Source organism: Canis aureus, chromosome 33 (genome assembly GCF_053574225.1).
Source record: "Canis aureus isolate CA01 chromosome 33, VMU_Caureus_v.1.0, whole genome shotgun sequence".
Classification (NCBI taxonomy): Eukaryota; Metazoa; Chordata; class Mammalia; order Carnivora; family Canidae; genus Canis; species Canis aureus.
This window is the reverse complement of record NC_135643.1, coordinates 11,075,390-11,096,243: the sequence shown is the minus strand read 5'-3', so window position 1 is coordinate 11,096,243 and position 20,854 is coordinate 11,075,390. Positions and strand designations below refer to the sequence as shown.

Here is a 20,854-nt window from a genome sequence, read left to right as displayed (position 1 = left end):
TTTCCTTCAATTAAAAACAATACACTTGTTTACAGAAAGATACCAGGAGACTACCAAAAGACCATTAGCTGATGCACTGTCTCTAGAATTATCTCTAGAGGTGAAATTTCATTGTGCAACACAGCACAAAACTGCTTCCCAGTAAACAAGTCCAGAGAGCACTTTCTCCATGACTCGTCTGTCCCTGTGCCAAGCTTTTAGTAGCAATTGCATCACTTCCAAACTCAGGTGTTTCCAACCTATTAGAATACGTGGACAAAATCTGAGGCAAATCTAGCTTACTTCTGTCAGCCCCATCAACACTTGGAGCACAGCTCTCCCCTGGGTCTCTGCATAGGGTGCTTCTCTGCTGAGGTTACACAAGGTCTGAGCCAGAAGAGACTCAGAGTACGGAGCAGAGCCGCAGAGCCATGAATATTATCTTGGATCTCCTCCTACTTCTGCTCACCATCATCTACTCCTACTTGGAGGCATTGGTGAAGGTTTTCTTTCCCCGAAAGAGAAAGTCTGTGGCTGGAGAGATCGTTCTCATTACAGGAGCGGGGCATGGAATAGGCAGGTGGACTGCCTACGAATTTGCAAAACAGAAGAGCAGACTGGTTTTGTGGGATATTAATAAGGTAATGCATTCATTTGCTCATCTTTTAAAATCACAAGTAAGACATATGTTTTAAAAACTATGTGACTTAGCATCTGCTACTTTTGTGTTTTTCTTTATCAATGTTTAATAAGTTCTCCGGTGCCTTCCACATATGCATTGGGATGGTTTGACAAAAGAGACACAAGGAAGAATTAAGCAGTAACTTTTTTTTTAATGCCGTGATATACAGGTTGATAACACAGACTTGGAGCCAGGCTACTTTCAAGCTTCCAGTTCTGTTATCTTTGAAATGGAAATAATACCTCATAGGATGGGCAAGAACAGGGCTCAGCAAACTACAGTTAATGGGCCAAACCTGGTCCCTGAGCAAGCTGTATAGCTAGGAATGTTCTTTACACTTTTAAAAGGTTGTCAAAGCAAAAAACAAATAAAGAAACAAAGAGGAATATAAGAGAGAACGTTTTTAGTGCCTCCTTTCCTTTACATCCACACAATCCCACAATATTTACTCTCTGGCAACTTACAGAAGAAGTTTGTGGACTTCTGGGCAAGAGGATTAAGCAAGTGAGTATTTGAAGGGCTTGGAACAATGCCCAGCAATACTAAACACTATTCATATTAAATAAAACCCACAGGCAGTGGATCAGGCTTTCTCTTGAGTGCTCATATTTTTCTTGTACTGTTGTTTGTAAACACTGTATCAGCTACTCAAAATAAAACTGAAATAACTGAAATTTTGTATCATTTTCCCTAAACTTATGCATCATGATAAAGCCATGAAATTATGCACAGAAAAATGTTACAGGATTTTAAGATTGGAAAAACGGCAGTTTTTTTAAGAATCATTTTCCACAAATCACAGTGAGATCTTAATTGCCATTATATTGCTATTGCTAGTATTCTATTTTCTTTGCTGTCATGTCTGGTTGGCTCCCATTTCTTAAAACCTTCAAAAATGTTGCTTGGCTGATTCAGTCGGTAGAGCGTGTGACTTGATCTTGGGGTTGTGTGGCGGATCTCGGAGTTGTACGGGGTCATTCGGCTCAGGTCATGACCCTGGGATCGAGGGGTCCTAGGATTGAATCCCGCATCAGGATCACTGCAAAGAGCCTGCTTCTCCCTCTGCCTGTGTCTCTGCTTCTCTCTCTGTGTGTCTCATGAATAAATAAATAAGATCTTTTTTTAAAAAGGCATTAAATGATTCATTGCAAGGCTACAAATATAAGTCAGATCTCCTTTACCTGTGGAAGGTGCTAACTCCCTTTTTGTTATGGCTGCTTCTTCTGTCTTCCTAATGAATCACGTTAGCAGTTTGCCCTCATTCAATCTAAACTGTTGCTTTAGGCTCTGAAATGTGGAGTAGACAATGCAAACTAGAGTTGAAGCTAAAGCAAGTATTTTGCTTGCAGAGACACGGCATTACATTTTGCAATTCTGTAGCTCGGTTGTAAGACTGACTTTTTTTTTTTGTTAAGATTTTATTTATTTGAGAGAGAGAGAGAGTGCAAGTGAGGGGAGGGGTAAAGAGAGAGGGAGAAGCAGACTCCCCATTGAGCGGGGACCTGGAGGAGGGGCCACTCCCAGGACCCTGAGATGGTGACCCCAGCCAGACTCTTAACCAACGGAGCCACCCAGGTACCCTAAAGACTGACAGATTTTTAACTCTTCAATGCAAGCATCTGACGAAAGCTTTGGTTACTAATGCTCTCTACTGACCTTGAATCTAAACAGAAAAGAAGGCACAGTGGTTCTTGTAATCTGGTAATGAGCAAGCTCCAACTGAAGCCTAAATTGGTGAAAGACCTCCTGTCAAAAAAAAAAAAAAAAAAAAGACCTCCTGTCCTCCCTCTCTACTCCTTTGCAACCCCCAAAAAGCTATATGATAAGGCGACACTGACTCTGTGACTACGTGCCCTAATTTCCATACAGGATTTCAGGCTGCTGCTCCAGAACTTCTCTTGAGGTAGTGGAATAAGAAGGACCCAAGGGAGGCAGCGCTCCCTAAGGGAACCCACCTGCCACTCATTCAGAGACAGCCCCAAGCAACAGCCACACTACCCACATCCCAGTGTGAGAAAAGGGCTTTCCGGTGTCTTGCCTGTTCATCACAGAGAAGAGTCTATAAATCGAGAGAGGAAAAAACACAGTCTAAAATCTTATAATCTCCACAAAACCAGCAGAGGTCAAAACTGGAAAAGAATTCTCAGCTCCCAGAAACCTCAGGACAATTTTATCTTAGGAAAAAGGTCTTTAAAGTTTAGGCTGAAAGTAAGTTTCTCTATCTCCATGTCCTGGAGTTGTTACAAAGTTACTGCAAAGTTATCACATATGCAAAGTTGTTACACAGATGAGACTCTACCCAGCAGCCCTCCGGGGTGTTCACTCCGCAAGACTTGCACTGAAGATCACCTGGGAAGAGTAGTAGCTCTGTCTCCCCCTGAAAGTCTTCCATCGAATAAGGATCCCTCCTTCTCCTTCTCTCCTAGAGGGTTAAATCAGACTCGTGGAGAAAACTATGTCAGGCGGAGGCATCTAGTTTAAAATTACCTCTAGTTTAGAATTGCTACCTGGTGCTTTACTGCCTGTTACATGGTTGGTGTTCAGCCAGTGTGTGTTAAATGAAAAACTGAATTTTCTTTTCTTCTGTGTACTCAGACATCTCCAATCATGACCCCGCAAGGAGCAACATCTTTCAAGCATGTTCCTCGAGCTGTGAGAGTAGCCTGCTTCAAATAAATGAATGAATGAATGAATGAATGAATGAATGAATAAATAAATAAATAAATAAATAAATAAATAAATAAATAAATAAATAAAAACTGCCTCCTAAGGAACCTCTAACCCAAGATAAAAAGCTGGGAAAATAAGGTTTTTTGGGTTTTTTTTTTTTTCCTGCTTTGATGCAGAATGGCTGTTGCCAAACAAGGCTGATGGGAGCACTCGCTGGCAGAAAAGCCAGATGTAATCTCTGCAAACTGGTCGAGCGGTGTCTTTCACGAAACTTTCTCATAGAATAAGGAGGGCAGGGCCGCAGGGGGGGCTCAGCGGTTTAGCGCTGCCTTCAGCCCACGGCGTGATCCTGGAGACCCGGGATCGAGTCCTGCATGGAGCCTGGTTCTCTCTCTCTCTCGTGTGTGTGTGTGTGTGTGTGTGTGTGTGTGTGTGTGTGTGTGTCATGAATAAATAAGATCTTTTTTTAAAAAGAAGGAGGGCATTTTGGACATGAATTCTAATCTTTCAAGAAATTTCTTCTCCAGTTCTTTCTCCCTGCTCTTGTCCCCTAACTGACCTACATCTTTCTGCATCTGGTCTTTCCAATCACAGCACGGTGTCGAGGAAACGGCAGCCGAATGCAGAAAACTGGGAGCCACTGTGCATACATTTGTGGTGGACTGCGGTAACCGCGAAGACATTTATAACTCCGTAAAGCAGGTGAGACCTCAGGAGACATATTTCTTCAAAGGATTTTGTGTCGTTTACATGGAAAATGTAAAGGTTCTTTATGGCTCCCTGCTTTAGATTCGATTTTGGCCTCTGCTAACTGGGGAACTTGTCTGAAGAAGGAAGAACATCTGTTTTTTTCCATGCATAAAACCCATTCCACTCTGCTGATTCTTATTGTTTCATATTATCAGTCAATTTCTTTCTGATCAGAACTTTTGGGAGTGGTACAGGGTGACAGGGAAGAGATCTATCACCAGGGGAAAGTGTCACTTTCTAGCTTCATTTTTTCTTAAGATTTTATTTATTTATTTATGACAGACACACAGAGAGAGGCAGGGACACAGGCAGAGGAAGTAGCAGGCTCCCCATGGGGAGCTGGACGTGGGACTCGATCCCAGAACCCCAGCATCACAACCTGAGCCAAAGGCAGATGCTCAACCACTGAGCCACTCAGGTGCCCTGGGTTTTATTTTAGTACTATAACTTTTGCAGTAATTCCTTTTTTAAAAAAAGATTTTATTTATTTATTCATGAGACAATAGAGAGAGGCAGAGACACAGGCAGAGGGAGAAGCAGGCTCCATGCAGGGAGCCAGACCTGAGGCTCATCCCGGGTCTCCAGGATCACACCTTGGGCTCAAGGCGGTGCTAAACCACTGAACCACCCGGGCTGCCCTGTAACAATTTTCAAAAGAGTAGATGTCGAATCCAATGAACCAAGCACTCTGAAAAACGGTATCTTTTAACCTCTATAATGCTATTGACCTCATTTGACAGATAAGCAAACTGGGTTCAGAGGGGTCAGTCCATGGTCCTATGGCTAGTAGGTGGTAGAACCAAGATTACTCAGTACTATAAATATATTTGGTCAGAACTGCAGTATCATTTAATCAACAAAAATATTAATTTCACTTAATAGACAAGTTTTAAAAATCTATGATTTACACAGTATGAAAATTCATATGTTAAAAAAAATTTGTTTCTCCTAGCTTTATGATACTGTTTCCTTTGCATCCACTTTTTGGGCTAAAGTTCTTTCCTGCCTGAACTCTGAGAGATCTCACCAAGTGGAATAAAGAATCTAATCCCTGGATAACATCAGCTGCAAAACTTGGAGTTTCTATAATGCATCCAGTGAATTTTTTTTTTTTTCATTTTCAAAGGTGAAGAAAGAAGTGGGAGATGTAACCATCCTGGTGAATAATGCTGGGACAGTATATCCAGCTGACCTTCTTAGTACCAAGGATGAAGAGATTACCAAAACCTTTGAGATCAACATCCTAGGACATTTTTGGGTGAGTGTGAGAAACATTTCTGGTTTGGGCATATCTCACACCTGCTCTTAAGGTACATGAAGTTTGTAATTAAGTTCACACCTTTATATTTGCCTTACATCAAGAATCACCAAATTAATTTGAGTGGAAGAGTCTCTGACAGAAGGGCACAAGATTTGAAGGACACAACTCTTGAGAATGTAGGCTAATGGGTCTGTCTTATCTACCAGAATCTCACACAAAACATTGCATGGATGGACCAAGTGCTTAATATATCTGTGGAGCTTTTCTAAGGGTTGTCAGTACACATCTTTTCAGTGCTTTGGAGGAAATATATACAGTATACATTCACTTGTGACCTCATACCATGGACTTTTAGAACTGAAAGGACAACATAAATCACTACTTGGATGTATATAGGGGTTGTGAACTTCTCTGCATGAGACTCAGACATGAGACAAGCACTAGATCCATGCCAGAACTTAGGTATATAGCTCTACAGACCTCTTTTTTTTTTCTACAGACCTCTTATAATTGGTTATCATAAGACTGAAATATGATTTTCTAGAAAGAATTTATATGCATTAATCTTCCAGTGTCTCAATATTAAGTGTAGAACCTAGAGCAAACCTAGATTCTGGAAGAGAAGGAAAAGAGATGTCTCCCCTCATCTGCCTCAACCCCCACACACATGCTAATAAGGATTGATTATTATGCCCACCAAACTACATAAAGACCTCCCAGGCTAGTTATCTATAGCTGCTTAACAAATTACATGAAATTTTAGTGGCCTAAAACAACAATAAATGATTGTTTTCCTCTCAGAGTTTCTATGGGTCAGAAATTTGGAAATGACTTGGTTTGGCAGTTTTGACTCTGTGAATTTGCATAGGGTCCATAGGGCATATTTATAAAATTCTCATAAAATAATTGATATTTCTCACAAAACAATAAAAGCTTTTTGGAGATAAAGGAAGACTTTTTGTTTCAATTATCAATATATAATACACAATGCTACAAATAGGGAAATACTAAATCTAATCATGATGGATAATGATTATGGATCAGGACAATACTCAGCTTTTTCTACTTAACTTGATATAGTTTCACAAGATTTCAATTCTTCTCATTAGAATGATAAAGCCCTCAACCAAAAAAATTTATGTGATACCAGATTACCATAGGGAATCTTTTCAGTTCTAAAGACACTGCATTTTTCCCATGATACTATTATTCAGATGATATATCCATAAGAGAGCTACTTGATTGCTTCTGAAGGCAAGATAGGGGAATTTTTAAGATTGATGATTGATTGATTGAGAGCATGAGTAAGTGCATGCACACATGCAGGAGTGCAAGCAGGGGGAGAGGCAGAGGGAGAGAAAGAATCTCAAGCAGACTCTGCACTGAGTGCAGAATGCAATGTGGAGCTCAATCCCAGGACCCTGAGATCATGACCTGGGCCAAAATCAAGAGTTGGACACTTAATTGACCAAGCTACTCAGATGCCCTGGGAAGAAGGGGAAATATTAAGATGAGTTCTTAGCATGTGATATTTAGTGCACAGCCTTCAATGCTGGCTTAAACAAATACATTTCATTCTTTTTCATTTCTGTCATTTATATAGAAGTAATCATGGAATCTTGACACGTATTTCATTTTATTGTAAAAGTTGTTTCAAATACTGTTTTTTTCTTAAAACTATCTAATTTAGAACCCTAACACCTGTGCCATTGCTTTTTTTTTTTTTTCTTTCTGCAATGATCTTTAAGATCACAAAAGCACTTCTTCCATCCATGATAAAGAGAAATCATGGCCACATTGTCACAGTGGCTTCAGTGTGTGGCCATGGAGTGATTCCTTATCTTATTCCATATTGGTAAGTATTCTTTTCCAGAATTTATATATAGATAGATGGATAGATAGATATCAATGTTAATTTATAATATCTATGTATAATCTTTTAAGGGTTTATTAAACCTTATATTCCAATCCTTGTAGCAGGGTTATTTACATAGTCTAGAATAAACTTTTAAAAATGACTTCTCCTAAAACAATGAAACTGGTGTAATTGTGTAAAATATGTTTAGATTTCTGAAAACTCCTCTGTAAAGCAATAAAATGTAATGCCAAGTGTGTTTCCTTTGTATCCTGGAATGAGTACATGTTGATAAAAGAAACAGGGAACCGCAGACTAAGAAGTAAAACATACAGAAGTCCAAATGAACATAAATATATGCCATCACCTGCATGCCCAAGATAAGCTAACCAGAGTGAGCCCTAGATCAAAATATTTCCCAGTGTGCTTGTGCCGTGAAAGATTGTATGTGTATGAGAGAGAGACAGACAGACAGACAGAAAGCCTCTACCTGATTGCAAGATGCAGATAGTACACTCCATGATCTACCAAGGACACAGGAGAAGAGGTTGGGAGGCCCTAAGGATACACTATTTGTAAAATATCTTTTCCTTATAAACTCCTTCCATGGCATCTCGTTTCTTACTTTTGCTTCATATCAACCTCAGAAAAATTTAGTTTGCTAACCTTTGGTCCAGTTCTTTTTGTAACAGCCAACACATGAGTATCAGTGGGAGGATGTGGATGTAGGTAATTAATTGATCCATTAGGTACTTCTACATCATTTTCAAGGTTAAACTGAGTCATGGATAAAATTACTTCTGACACAGAATGTAGTCACAAATACAAATTTCAATGTCAGTTATGGAGTCATTGCACAAATATGGTGGTTTCACGCTACCTCTACCATGTTAAAACACAAGAATTTCACAGATTAAACATTTGCTATTTTAATGTTTAGAAATCTGGAAACCCAATGTAATACTTTTCTCCCTTAAGAAAGCAGCTGGCCTTTAATTTTACTGTTCTTATTGTCACCTGGGTCAAAAATAAAGTGAACATTTATATAGATTCTTATAGGTAATAAAGTTATAAGGCATATGCTATACAATTTAATCCTCAAGACAGCCTATATTTTATTACCTGCATTTAAAAATCAGAAAATCAAAGAAGATAAAGTGATATGCTGAAGGCTACACACACAGGCACACACACACACTGCCTGAAGTGTTTTTACTCCAGATTTTCACAATGAAATTAAGAAGCCAGAGCAGGGATCCCTGGGTGGTGCAGCCGTTTGGTGCCTGCCTTTGGCCCAGGGCGCGATCCTGGAGACCCGGGATGGAATCCCACGTCAGGCTCCCGGTGCATGGAGCCTGCTTCTCCCTCTGCCTGTGTCTCTGCCTCTCTCTCTCTCTCTCTCTCTCTCTCTCTGTGTGTGACTATCATAAGTAAATTAAAAAAAAAAAAAAAGCCAGAGCAGCCTTCACGATCAAGAGAGAAACTAGGAACTCACCGGGAAAATGTGTAGAGACCCACAGAAGTTTCAGTGTAGATATTAGTTAGTAGTTTTTCTAAATATGTTTTTCCTGATTCATATTTTTCCAAATAAAAATGATTAAAACTGATTAGAAAACAGTTTAAAGATGGAATGGAAAACTTTCCCCGGGGGGTGGGGGGTTAGCAGTAAGCCAGTTAATACACATTACTAGGCTTTGTTCTATTGCTATCATTGCTAAGTAAGAAATTTGTACATTCAGAATTCTGTAAAATCATGTAAGAAAATGTAAATGAAAATTGATGACCAAGTGGAAGATTTGGGAAGTTGGCTTCTACTTATTCTCAAACCAAATTGACATGGCCTTCTTACAGAAAGCTCATAATGATGGTGGGTATTCTCTTATAGTTCCAGCAAATTTGCTGCTGTTGGCTTCCACAGAGCTCTGACATTAGAACTGCAAACCTTGGGAATAACTGGGATCAAAACCTCGTGTCTCTGCCCAGTTTTTGTGAACACCGGGTTCACCAAAAACCCAAGCACAAGGTGAGGTCAAAGGCAAGTTTGAAAATATGATGTGAGAAATTGATAGGAAATCTGTACAAGAAATTCTTAGGTGGATCAACTGAGAAAATAGGGAAAAAATGAAAAAGGGAAAAAATATTTCTTAATGGTGTACTGCCTTTAAATTTTCACTTTGAAATTAGATGAACAAAGGGGGGAAATGCATTGATGACTAGCAGGAGTGACTGGCTGCCAACAAGTTAAGCAATTGGGTGTTTATTTGTGTCCAGATGAAAGGTTCAACACACTCAGGTGCAGAGAGGGAATGAGGGGGGTGGGACAGGTTGGAGAGGTGTGTTTACAGGGATGGCAAGAGTGCCCTCTCCTAGAAACCCCACCCCAAAAATGAATGTTACATAACATCCCCCTCTTCCATTCAGATACTCCCCTCAGAGTATGGAAAGATACAAGTATATGCCCCTTTTCCATCTTCCATGGTGCTAGCATGAAGTACTCCAACATTTTTCAAACTTGTCCGGTCCTAAAAATCATCCACCACCTGTGCTTCCATAAAAAATAAATGTTCTTTGGGTCTTCCTTAGAGATTCTGATTGAGTAGGCTTGAGATGAGCTTCAAGAATGAGGTGTTTTGTTTTGCTTTTCTTTGCTTTACAAGCATACCTACCAGGTAAGTCTGGAGACAGGTTTGGAAACCATTGATGTATTAAATCACAGCCTTTGATCACTATTACCTCCTTGTCCTCCATAAAAATGCAAATGTTCCTAGGAGCAGCAATAAATTGAGCCCCTAGCCCTTTAGTCAAGATGAATTTTCTGTGAGAACTTTGTCTCTGGTAAGGGAGGATTTGAAACCATAAGAGAGGAGAAATTGGTCCTGAAAGGAGAAGGAAAAAAGCAGAAAGGTGAGGAGATGGGCTCTAAATTAAGGTGTATTCACAAATTTGCCTCAATTCTAGTATATATTCTGTTGCAGGTTAACAAAATACACTAAGCTTGCTTCTCTGAAGCCAATCTGTTACTAAAGGGGAATTAGTCTTAAATGTATTCATTCAAAGGAGCTAACACATTCTCCTTTAAATTTAGCCTCAATTGTAGCTACTGACTCTGAACCCTGGATTAGCTGTGTGATCTCTGGAGCTGCGAGCTGTGGTCATACCCTGGAGGTGGAACTTTTAATAGTGCTAGACAATAGGCACTTAACAAGTACCTAATATTTAAGTAAATACTATGGTATGGTTGAGACTCTGGGCTCAGTTTTCTTAAACAACAAATTGGGTCTAATAAAACCCTCTTGGTAAGTCTTCAGGCTTAGTGTGTGCCAAGAGTACCAGGTCCACGGGTGGGGAAGACATGATAGATGAGAAGAGTAAAGCAAATATGATCCCAGGTCATGCAGATGCCAGGTGGTGACCTTAGGGGCTGACAGACAACGCTGAAGATTGATCCAGATTGCTGGATCCTCCACGGCAAAGGCTAAAATATTCATATACTAGTGTCAGGCTTGGCTCAGACACTGGCTTGATAAAACAACGAAGAAAAACTCAAGGAAGGAAAAGCAGAACCCAATAATTTTAAAAGGTATTGATTTGTATTCCTCTCTGCTGGCTTGCTACTCAACGCCATGGAAACTTGAATCACATAATAATCTGCAGTAAATCACAGAACATGTCGCGGAAGGAAGTTTTAACTTACTTAACTTGTCTACACAATCTGTTTATTAATTGTCCATTCAACCCATGCCCAGACATCTTTTTTTTTAAGATTTTATTTTTTAGGGGATCCCTGGGTGGCGCAGCAGTTTGGCGCCTGCCTTTGGCCCAGGGCGCGATCCTGGAGACCCCGGATCGAATCCCACATCGGGCTCCCGGTGCATGGAGCCTGCTTCTCCCTCTGCCTATGTCTCTCTGCCTCTCTCTCTTTCTCTCTCTGTGACTATCATAAATAAATAAAAATTAAAAAAAAAAGAAAAAAAAAGATTTTATTTTTTATTTATTCATGAGAGACACAGAAAGAAAGAGAGACAGAGACATAGGCAGTGGGAAAAGCAGGCTCCATGCAAGGAGCCCGATGTGGGACTCGATCCCAGGTCTCCAGGATCACACCCTGGGCTGAAGGCAGGCACTCAACCGCTGAGCCACCCGGGGATCCCCCAGACATCTTAATTTTGATGTAATATTTTCAATCCATTTACATTTTAATTTCTTGTCATCTTGCACCAATGGTCATTCTACACTGAGCCTGTGGTATAAATGCTTCTCAAGAACTCATGCACACAGTCTTCAGTATAAGCAAGGCCATACCTCTAGTTGTACTGCAATACTCCCTGTGCACACCTTGGACTCTCATTAAATTGTAGCATAGGCAACTCAGAGGTGGACCTCAAGAATTAAATGTCTTCAAAACAATCCAGCTTTATGGGATAACTCCAGAAGAAAGAAAATATGCTTGGTAATAGCCTTGTATCCCACAAGCCCTGAAGAAAGATGTCAGATGTTTCCTTTCTGTGCCATGAATAATCCCACCCACTACTTTTCCTTGCCTGTATCCTCTTCACCTGTGTCATCTAATTCCTCTCCACTGTTTTGATATATTTTTAAAGATTTATTTATTGATTGATTTAAGAGAAAGCACAAACACGAGGAAGGGCAGAGGGAGAGGGAGAATCCTCAAGTAGACTCCCATCAAAGGGCTCAATCCTTGGACACTGAGATCATGACCTGAGCCAAAACCAACAGTCAAATGCTTAACCAACTGAGCTACCCAGGCACCCCTCCCCCCCCCCCCCGCTTTTATGTTTTGACTGAGTGAGCCATAAAACATGCCTTCTGGATGTCAAAGTTTAAGATTGTGATAACAAAACATCCCCGTGGCATGTGTGGGGTGGTTGGAGCAGGTGGCATTTGTGCAGAGAATCCTGGAACCTTTTAAATCATAATTTGGTGATATGATGTTAGTTTTACTGCCTTTGATAATTAAAACAACAACAACAAAAAGAATCAAAATTTTTTCTTCTTAATCACAGACTGTGGCCTATTTTGGAGACAGATACAGTTGCAAGAAGCTTGATAGATGGAATTCTTACCAATAAGAAGATGATTTTCGTTCCATCATATTACAATATCTATTTAATACTAGACAAGTAAGTACAGCACAAGACATCCAAAATGCTAAAACACCAATAATGCTATCACAATGATGAAGAGTCTTTCAGCTGTGAAAGTTGCTGTGGAAACTCTCCGTGCCTGGGGAGAACAGTTGAATTTTCTGTTATTGCTTTATTCAATCTCTAAAAAAAATAATGATTCGTTTTCTCTACTATATTTAAAATCTCAGTTTAATCTTTGCCAGAGACTATTCCAACTGAAGGAAAGACACTTTATTTTTATTTTTATTTATTTATTTTTTTAATTTTTATTTATTTATGATAGTCACAGAGAGAGAGAGAGGCGCAGAGACACAGGCAGAGGGAGAAGCAGGCTCCATGCACCGGGAGCCCGATGTGGGATTCGATCCCGGGTCTCCAGGATCACGCCCTGGGCCAAAGGCAGGCGCCAAACCTCTGCGCCACCCAGGGATCCCGGAAAGACACTTTAAAGAGAATACAATGTAGCTAAAAATGAAGAGTCTATTTTTTTAAGATTTTATTTATTTATTCATGGGAGACACAGAGAGAGAGAGAGAGAGGCAGAAACATAGGCAGAGGGAGAACAGCCTCCCTACAGGGAGCCAATGCAGAACTCGATCCCAGGACCCTGGGATCACAACCTGAGCCAAAGTCAGATGCTCAACCATTGAGCCACCCAAGCATCCCTAAAGGGTCTATTTTAAGCCTGCTGGAGTTTTGATAGAAATTGCATTGAGTCTATTCATCAGTTGGTAGAGAATTGACATCACTGTTATTGAGTCTTCCAGTCCAAGAAAACAAAGAGCATGAAATATCTTTCCTTTTTTTCCTCTTAATATCTCTACACAACATTTTATAGTTTTCAGCATAGAAGTCTTCCACATCTTTGATCAGATGTCTCCCAAACTACTTCATGTTTTTTGATGCTATTACAAATGGCATTCAAAAATTTTTTTCTATTTCCCCTAGTATGCGATTGATTTCTGCATTTTGATTTTGTTTTTAGCATCCTTGCTAAACTCATTTCTAGTAGTTTTTTGTAGGTTCTAACAGATTTTTTATACAGTTTATTTCAGAGATCACATTGTCTGCAAATAAAGACATTTTTACTTCTTTTTCAATCTGTATGGCTTTTTTTTTTCTTACCTTATTGCACTGGCTAGAACTTTCCATGCAATGTCAGATAGGATTGGTGACAGCATACATCCAAGTGTTCTTCTTAAGCTTAAGAGAAGAATATTCAGTATTTCACAACTAAGTATAATGTTAGCTGTAGATATTTTTTCATAGATGCTTCTTATCATATTAAGAGTTCCCTTCCACTACTATTTTTTTATAAATTTATTTTTTATTGGTGTTCAATTTGCCAACATATAGAATAACACCCAGTGCTCATCCCATCAAGTGCTCACATCAGTGCCCGTCACCCAGTAACCCCCACCCTCACCCCGCCCACCTCCCCTTCCACCACCCCTAGTTGGTTTCCCAGAGTTAGGAGTCTCTCATGTTCTGTCTCCCTTTCTGATATTTCCCACTCATTTTCTCCTTTCCCCTTTATTCCCTTTCACTGTTTTTTATATTCCCCAAATGAATGAGACCATCTAATGTTTGTCCTTCTCCGATTGACTTACTTCACTCAGCATAATACCCTCCAGTTCCACCCACGTCGAAGCAAATGGTGGGTATTTGTCGTTTCTAATGGCTGAGTAATATTCCATTGTATACATAAGCCACATCTTCTTTATGCATTCATCTTTCGATGGACATGGACTATTTTGATAAGAGTTTTTAATCGAATGCTTTTAACTATATTAAGAAGATAATATGTTCTTTCCATTTCAGTTTGTTGATATGGTGAATTATACTGATTAATTTTAAAGAATTAACTACCCCTGCATTGTAATGTCTTTGTGTCAGGATAATATCAACCTCATATGAGTTGGAAAGTATCCCCTCCTCTTCTCTTTCCAGGAGAGCTTGTATGGGATTGGCATTATTTTTTCTTTAAACATTTGGTAGAATTCATCAATGAAGCCAGCTGGGCCTGTTGTTTTCTTGATAGGCAAGTTTTAACTACAAATCTAATATCTTTAAAGGCCTATAGGGCTATTAAGGCTACTTATTTGTTCTTGGTAATGTGGTTCTTCAGGGAATTTGTCCATTTCATCTAAGTTGTCAAATTTATTTGGCATAAATTTATTCGGCATAAATTTATTCATAATCTTCCCTTATTGTACTTTTAATATCTTTAGAATATTTCCTTCCTGATGTTGGTAATTTGTATTTTTTATTTTTTTATTTTCATAAGTCTGTCTATAGGTTTATCAATTTAATGACTTTTCCAAAGAACTAGCATTTGGTTTATGTTCTTTTTTATGATTTCTTTTCGTGTGTTCTACTTCACTAATTTCTTTTCTGATATTTATTATTTCTTTTATTCTGGCTATTTTCCATTTAATGTTTCCTTCTTTTACTAGATTGTTAATGTAGGAACTGAGTTCATTGATTTTTTTTTTCTAGTATAGGCACTTAATGCTATAAAGTTCCCCTGTGTGCTGTTTTCATTTCTCTCCCTCAAATTCTGATGTATTAGGTTTTCATTTATATTCTGTTCAAAATGCTAATTTCTCTTTTGTATCATGGGTTACTTAGAAATGCATTTTTTAGTTTCTAACTTTTTGGAGATCTTCTAAAGATTTTCTGATTTCCAATTTAATTATTTTGTATGACTTGAATATTTTAAATTTATTGAGACATGTTTAAGCCTGGAACATGGTTTATCTTGGTAAGCATCCCATGTACACCCAAAAAGAATGAGTAAAGTATTCTGTATTGTTGAGTGTTCTATAAACATCAATTTAGATCAAATTGGTTGTATTGTTCAGATCCTCTGTTTTTAATGATTTTCTGACTATTTGTTTTATCAATTATTGAAAGGAGTCTCAAAATCTCTAACTATAATTATGGATTTGTCTATTTTCTTTGCTTTTTTTTCCATTTTTGCTTCACATATTTTGAAGCCCTGTTATCACGTGCCTAGGATTTTATGCACTTAGGATTAGTATGTCCTTTAGATGTATTAACTATTTTGTCATGTTGGAAATAATCTTGTTTATCCCTGGAAACATACTTTGCTATGAGACCTACTGACACTAATATAGCCACTTCAGCTTCTTTAGATTAATGTAATCTTAATATATCTTGTTCTGTTCTTTTGCTCTTAACCTATTTGTTTCCTTATATTTGAAATGTGTTTTTGTAGGCAGCATATAGTTCTTTTTTTTAAGCCCAATTTAGCAATCTATGCCTTTTAATTGGAGATATTTACTCTTTAATGATTATTGACATAGTTAGATTTAAAGCTAGGTTTAAAGTTTGCGATTTGTTTTCTATTTATCCCACTTGTTCTTGTTTCCTTTTTTCTCTTTTTCTGCCTCCTTTTGGTTTGATTGAATATTTTCAAGTTTCCATTTTATTTCCTTTTTTGGCTTACTAGCTGTAATTGTTTGTTTTGTTACTTTAGTTATTGCTTTAAGATTCATAGTATGTGTCTTTAACTTATCACAGTCAACCCTCAAATGACATTATACCATTTCATGCATAATCTAAGAACCTTATAATAATATACTTCTATCTCTCTCCTCTGACTTATGCTCTAATTGTCATACATTTTACATCTACATATGTTTAAAACCCAAGCTACATAGTTTTTCTTTGTTTAAACAGCCAACATCTTTTAAAAGAGATTTAAATTACAAAGTAAATTCTTAATCCATGTAGTTAACATTTCTGGTGCTCTTTATCCATTTGCGTAGATTCAGATTTCCATCTGGTATCATTTTTCTTCTGCCTGAAGGGTATCCTTCAACATTTTCTCAGGGAAGTTCTGCTGGTTGTGAATTTTTTCACTTTGTGTATATTTAACAAACTCTACTTTGCCTTAAGATTTGAAAGATATGTTTATTGAGTATAAAATTCTAGGTTGAGAGTTTCTTTTTCAGTACTTAAATGATATTCTCTACCATCTCTATGATTTCCATATAGCTTCTGCTGGAGGCCGTTTTAACGTTTTAACTGAAGCAAAGATTGTATTTAAAGGAACACAATATAATAAAATGATTAAGAATGAAGGCTTTACCTAAGATTAAAAACCACCTTACCAATTACTAGTTCTTTGACCATGGATGAGTTATTTAACCTCTGAGGCCTCAGATTTTCCATATATAAAATGTGGATGGTGCCTAGTAACTCCTTTCTAAGCATACCATAAGAATAAAACAACATAATGCAAGAAAACCGCTGCCATTACAAAATTTTAAAAAACACAGAAGTCAGATTTTAAGGTTTTTTTAAAAAATTTTTTATTTATTTATGATAGAGAGAGAGAGAGAGAGAGAGAGAGAGGCAGTGACATAGGCAGAGGGAGAAGCAGGCTCCATGCACCGGGAGCCCGACGTGGGATTTGATCCTGGGTCTCCAGGATCGCGCCCTAGGCCAAAGGCAGGCGCTAAACCACTGCGCCACCCAGGGATCCCAGATTTTAAGGTTTAGGAAGCAGAACTTACATGGAATTCTAGGAATAGGGGCAACTAGCTAGGTCAGTCTGTAGAGCATGCAACTCTTGTTCTCAGTGTTGTGAGTTCAAGCCCCCATTGGGTATAGAGATTACTTAATTTAAAAAAAAAAGAAAAGAAAACTTCAAACAATTGCTAAGGAGAGAGAGAATCATTTACCCAGCGGAGATAATCTCTCAGCTTTCTTTTTTTTTAATGTTAAAACTAATATGTTTTTTGTTTTTTTTTATAAATTTATTTTTTATTGGTGTTCAATTTGCCAACATATAGAATAACACCCAGTGCTCATCCCATCAAGTGCCCACCTCAGTGCCCGTACCCAGTCACCCCCAACCCCTGCCCACCTCCCCTTCTACCACCCCTAGTTCGTTTCCCAGAGTTAGGAGCCTTTCATGTTCTGTCTCCCTTTCTGATATTTCCCACTCATTTTTTCTCTTTTCCCCTTTATTCCCTTTCACTATTTTTTATATTCCCCAAATGAATAAGACCATCTAATGTTTGTCCTTCTCTGATTGACTTATTTCACTCAGCATAATACCCTCCAGTTCCATCCACGTCAAAGCAAATGGTGGGTATTTGTCGTTTCTAATGGCTGAATCTCTCAGCTTTCTTCTGAGGAACAGTTCATAATAGCTTGAAATTGTGTCAATGAGAAGATAACCATACTAACTTCAGAAGCCCTTGGGTCATTTTGAAACAAATCCATATAAAGTATGCTACCTTGGGATAGAACAATTCAAGAACAGGGACAAACTGCATTGCTGCATTAATTTCAAATTTCCATTTTAGCTTAAATAGTCTAACTTCAGTTAGCATAACCTCAGCCTCATAGCAACATCATCTCAAGAGTTGACTAAATGTCTTGTGCTAAGAAACTATAGGAAAGGAGTTTCATGGGATTCCTCCTCTCTTGGGACTAGAAACAGGTCATATTAATTTTGGAAAAAATCAGAATCCTAGCATATTTGCATCTGAACAAAATAATCAGCATACTTATCCTGTCAGAGTTGAAGAATAGGTATCACTATACAATAAACAAGAGTCTCAAAAGCTTTGGTGTGATTGTGGAGCTGTCCTGATGGTTTGTTGCTCAGCAACAGGGACTTATTGCTAATTTTCTTCTCATACAACTCCTTTTACAGTGATAGACAATTTTGTGAGCAGATGCAATTACTAGCATGGAGGTTTCTTTGCGAGGATAGTTAAAAGACCCCTACAAGTTCTTTTATATTTGTCTTTCTTCCAGCCAGAACCTCCCTGCCCTTGGGCTTATTCATCCATCTTCCACCCTAACTGATCAAAGGATGTAAATCTTGCATTAGTCAATGATACCAAAGTGATTTTTAATATGACTTTCTTTGCAGAAGGTGTTACACTTGCCTTATATTCACACATATGCTTTTCCTTTCATCTGCCTATTAAATCTTACCTATCCTCAAACACTTTGGAAGTTTTCCTTCACTATTCCAGCCCACATTAATCCTCCTCATAGGTATAGTCTTTAATTAGAGAAGGCTAGTATTTCTCATTGATTGTTTCAAGAGGGCCTCTCATCTCTTAGCCTCTCAACTCAACAATGAGCTGCTCAGGCCTAGCTGGTTTTTGAGTACTTTGTCTACCTTATCATAAGGTGTGTGATAGATATTCAGTAAATTTTTTAAGGAGAGGTGGAAAAATAGATGGGTTTTGGTGGTGTCCCTCCATGAATGCTTCCTATTAGGATTCATTGACAGTTTCAGCAATAAGTGCAGACCTTCAGTTTCAGATCTTTATCATATAAAATCTCCTACAAGATTTCACTGATATTAGAAGATTTGAAGAGTGGTACATATCAGTGCTTTCTTTACATGTCAAAAGTATTTGAACTATGAGTATTAAAAAACAATATGCATACACAAAGGAGATAGAGGTAGATGTGAAGGAAGAAAGGAAGAACACAGGAAGATTAAATGCAAACCAGATAGCTTCAGAATATTTTAACTGACAATGAAAAAAAGAACTCTCACGTCAAAAATTTTTAATTGAGAATTTTTCTTCTTTTTCATACAGATTTCTTCCTGAACGTGCCTTGGCAGCTATAAATCATTTACAGAACATTCAATTTGAAGCAGTGATTGGCCACAAAACCAGAATGAAATGAATAATTAATGTCCCACCAGAGATGTATGCACCTTAATGATGTAAATCTAAGTTTAGGATCAATGCTTCAAAGCTTTACTTCACATTTTTCAATACTGTTAATACTAAAAAACATTGGTTTAACATTAGCAGCAAATGAACAAGACTAATTACCTTTCTCAAGAATATTAATGTAGTTTTAACAGTCACATCCATTTTTCATTCCATGCCTCTTAAAACTTCTGTGGTTACATAAACATATTCAAAAGGCCACTTTTCTTTAAGACATTTTATTTCTTTTCTTTCTGCTTAGAGGAGAACAAAGCTACCTCCCTGAGAATAAATACAAAAAGAATTTATTCCACAGGGAAGGTCGAAGGCCGAAGGCCTTGTCAACAGGTACATGGTGTGAGCTAACAGTTAGAGATGTTTAAGCAGGCAGCTAGGCTCCAAAGGACAAAGAGGTTACTTCTATGAAATCCAACATTTGGAAGCTTTCTCTAGCTTCTCCCTTTTCATTAGGCCAAAACCATGCAGCAGTATTCCGTAGTTTCTTGATTCTGTCCTTTGTATAGCTCTTATATCCAAAAAAGTGGACCCTCCAGACTTTCTGCCCTTTTTATAACCTCTCAAAATACTATGACATTACAAAAGGTGAACCTCTCTTGAATCTCAGAATATCTGCAATTTTAAACCCATGATAACCTCTTTCTTTGTAGCTTTTGCTTTCACATATCATTGGTACCAGAGATGTTGAGAGAGTTTTGAGTGTTAAAAATGAAAGCTAACACAGAAAAAAGGAATTAGGCTGTCTACCTAATACTAGACAATGGATCTAATAGATGAAAAAGAGTGATCTCTTTTTTTAATAGAAAAAATAATCTGATTCCTGCTACATCAAGACTAATCTTGTTTTTGTGGTTTTCTCCTATATCATAGACTGCTTTCACATCAACTTGCTGCTTGTTTTTATTAAAAATAAATGATTAAAAACAAATCATTAATAAAAATTTCTTAAATGATAAATATGTTGTGCTTTTAAAAAATAACCTCTTGTGTTTATGAAACAGAGCTTGATTTCTAATTGCTGAGCCTCAATGAATCTCCTTCAGGAAGCAAAGATCTGGATGGTAATAAGGAGTCCTGAGGTTCTCTCAACTTTGGCTTCTTTGACAGTAGGAGTGTTGGTTTATCAAATGACTTACTAAATCCTTTCCATGTGTGGCACTGAGCACAATACTATTGTCTTGAGATTTTTTTTTCCTAGCTACTTTGGCAATCATTTTTGTTCATGATGACATTTTAATTCCTTGCTTAAAAACCCGGAAATGTATAAGTGAACCTTAAAATGTGTTATCTTAAAAGTGTGATTACAAAACTTCAAAAGAGAAATATGTGAAGTAGAAAATATGAGCCTACCCCCCACAATCCCATTCCCCAGAGGTTGAGCTATTAATGCACAGTCTTCTGATCATTTTCTAATGCATATATAAACATATATATGATAAATATATTGCATTCTTTTATTGTATGTATTACATAATAGGTTGATAACATGCATTATTGTCTGTAACTTGTTTATTTACCTTACCAATGTATCACAAACAGCCTTTTCTTTCAGTAGAGTTTAACTTATCCTTCTACTTGGGCTCACAATACTAAATGATATAATTAACAATTCCTTTGTAACATATTTTAGATGTTTCCAATTTCTTTCAATTCCGTTTACTTATTTATTTACTGAACAAATACTTGTTAGCCTGTGTGGATGTCAGAGTAGAAGGAGCCCAAGCTCACCTTGTCCCAGGACACACCAATATAACAACCATATCAGTGCTT

At 37.9% G+C, this 20,854-nt stretch overlaps 1 protein-coding gene across 1 annotated transcript; it reads left to right on the top strand.

The window, feature by feature from the left end:
• The first annotated feature begins 244 nt into the window (after positions 1-244).
• Positions 245-20,041, top strand: HSD17B13 (hydroxysteroid 17-beta dehydrogenase 13). The gene is made up of 7 exons (XM_077882820.1): positions 245-620; positions 3,926-4,033; positions 5,208-5,339; positions 7,091-7,197; positions 9,083-9,220; positions 12,222-12,338; positions 18,947-20,041. The coding sequence occupies exons 1-7, from the start codon at positions 411-413 to the stop codon at positions 19,035-19,037; spliced, it is 903 nt and encodes a 300-aa protein (XP_077738946.1). The 5' UTR covers positions 245-410; the 3' UTR covers positions 19,038-20,041.
• Positions 20,042-20,854: the final 813 nt, after the last annotated feature.

What these genes read in the sequence shown, in the direction of transcription:
- HSD17B13 (XM_077882820.1), top strand. Translation starts at nt 411, where the DNA reads ATGAATATTATCTTGGATCTCCTCCTACTTCTGCTCACCATCATCTAC. An exon ending in TTTATAACTCCGTAAAGCAG is followed by an intron (nt 4,034 to 5,207) that starts GTGAGACCTCAG and finishes TCATTTTCAAAG; the next exon opens with GTGAAGAAAGAAGTGGGAGA. An exon ending in ACATCCTAGGACATTTTTGG is followed by an intron (nt 5,340 to 7,090) that starts GTGAGTGTGAGA and finishes ATGATCTTTAAG; the next exon opens with ATCACAAAAGCACTTCTTCC.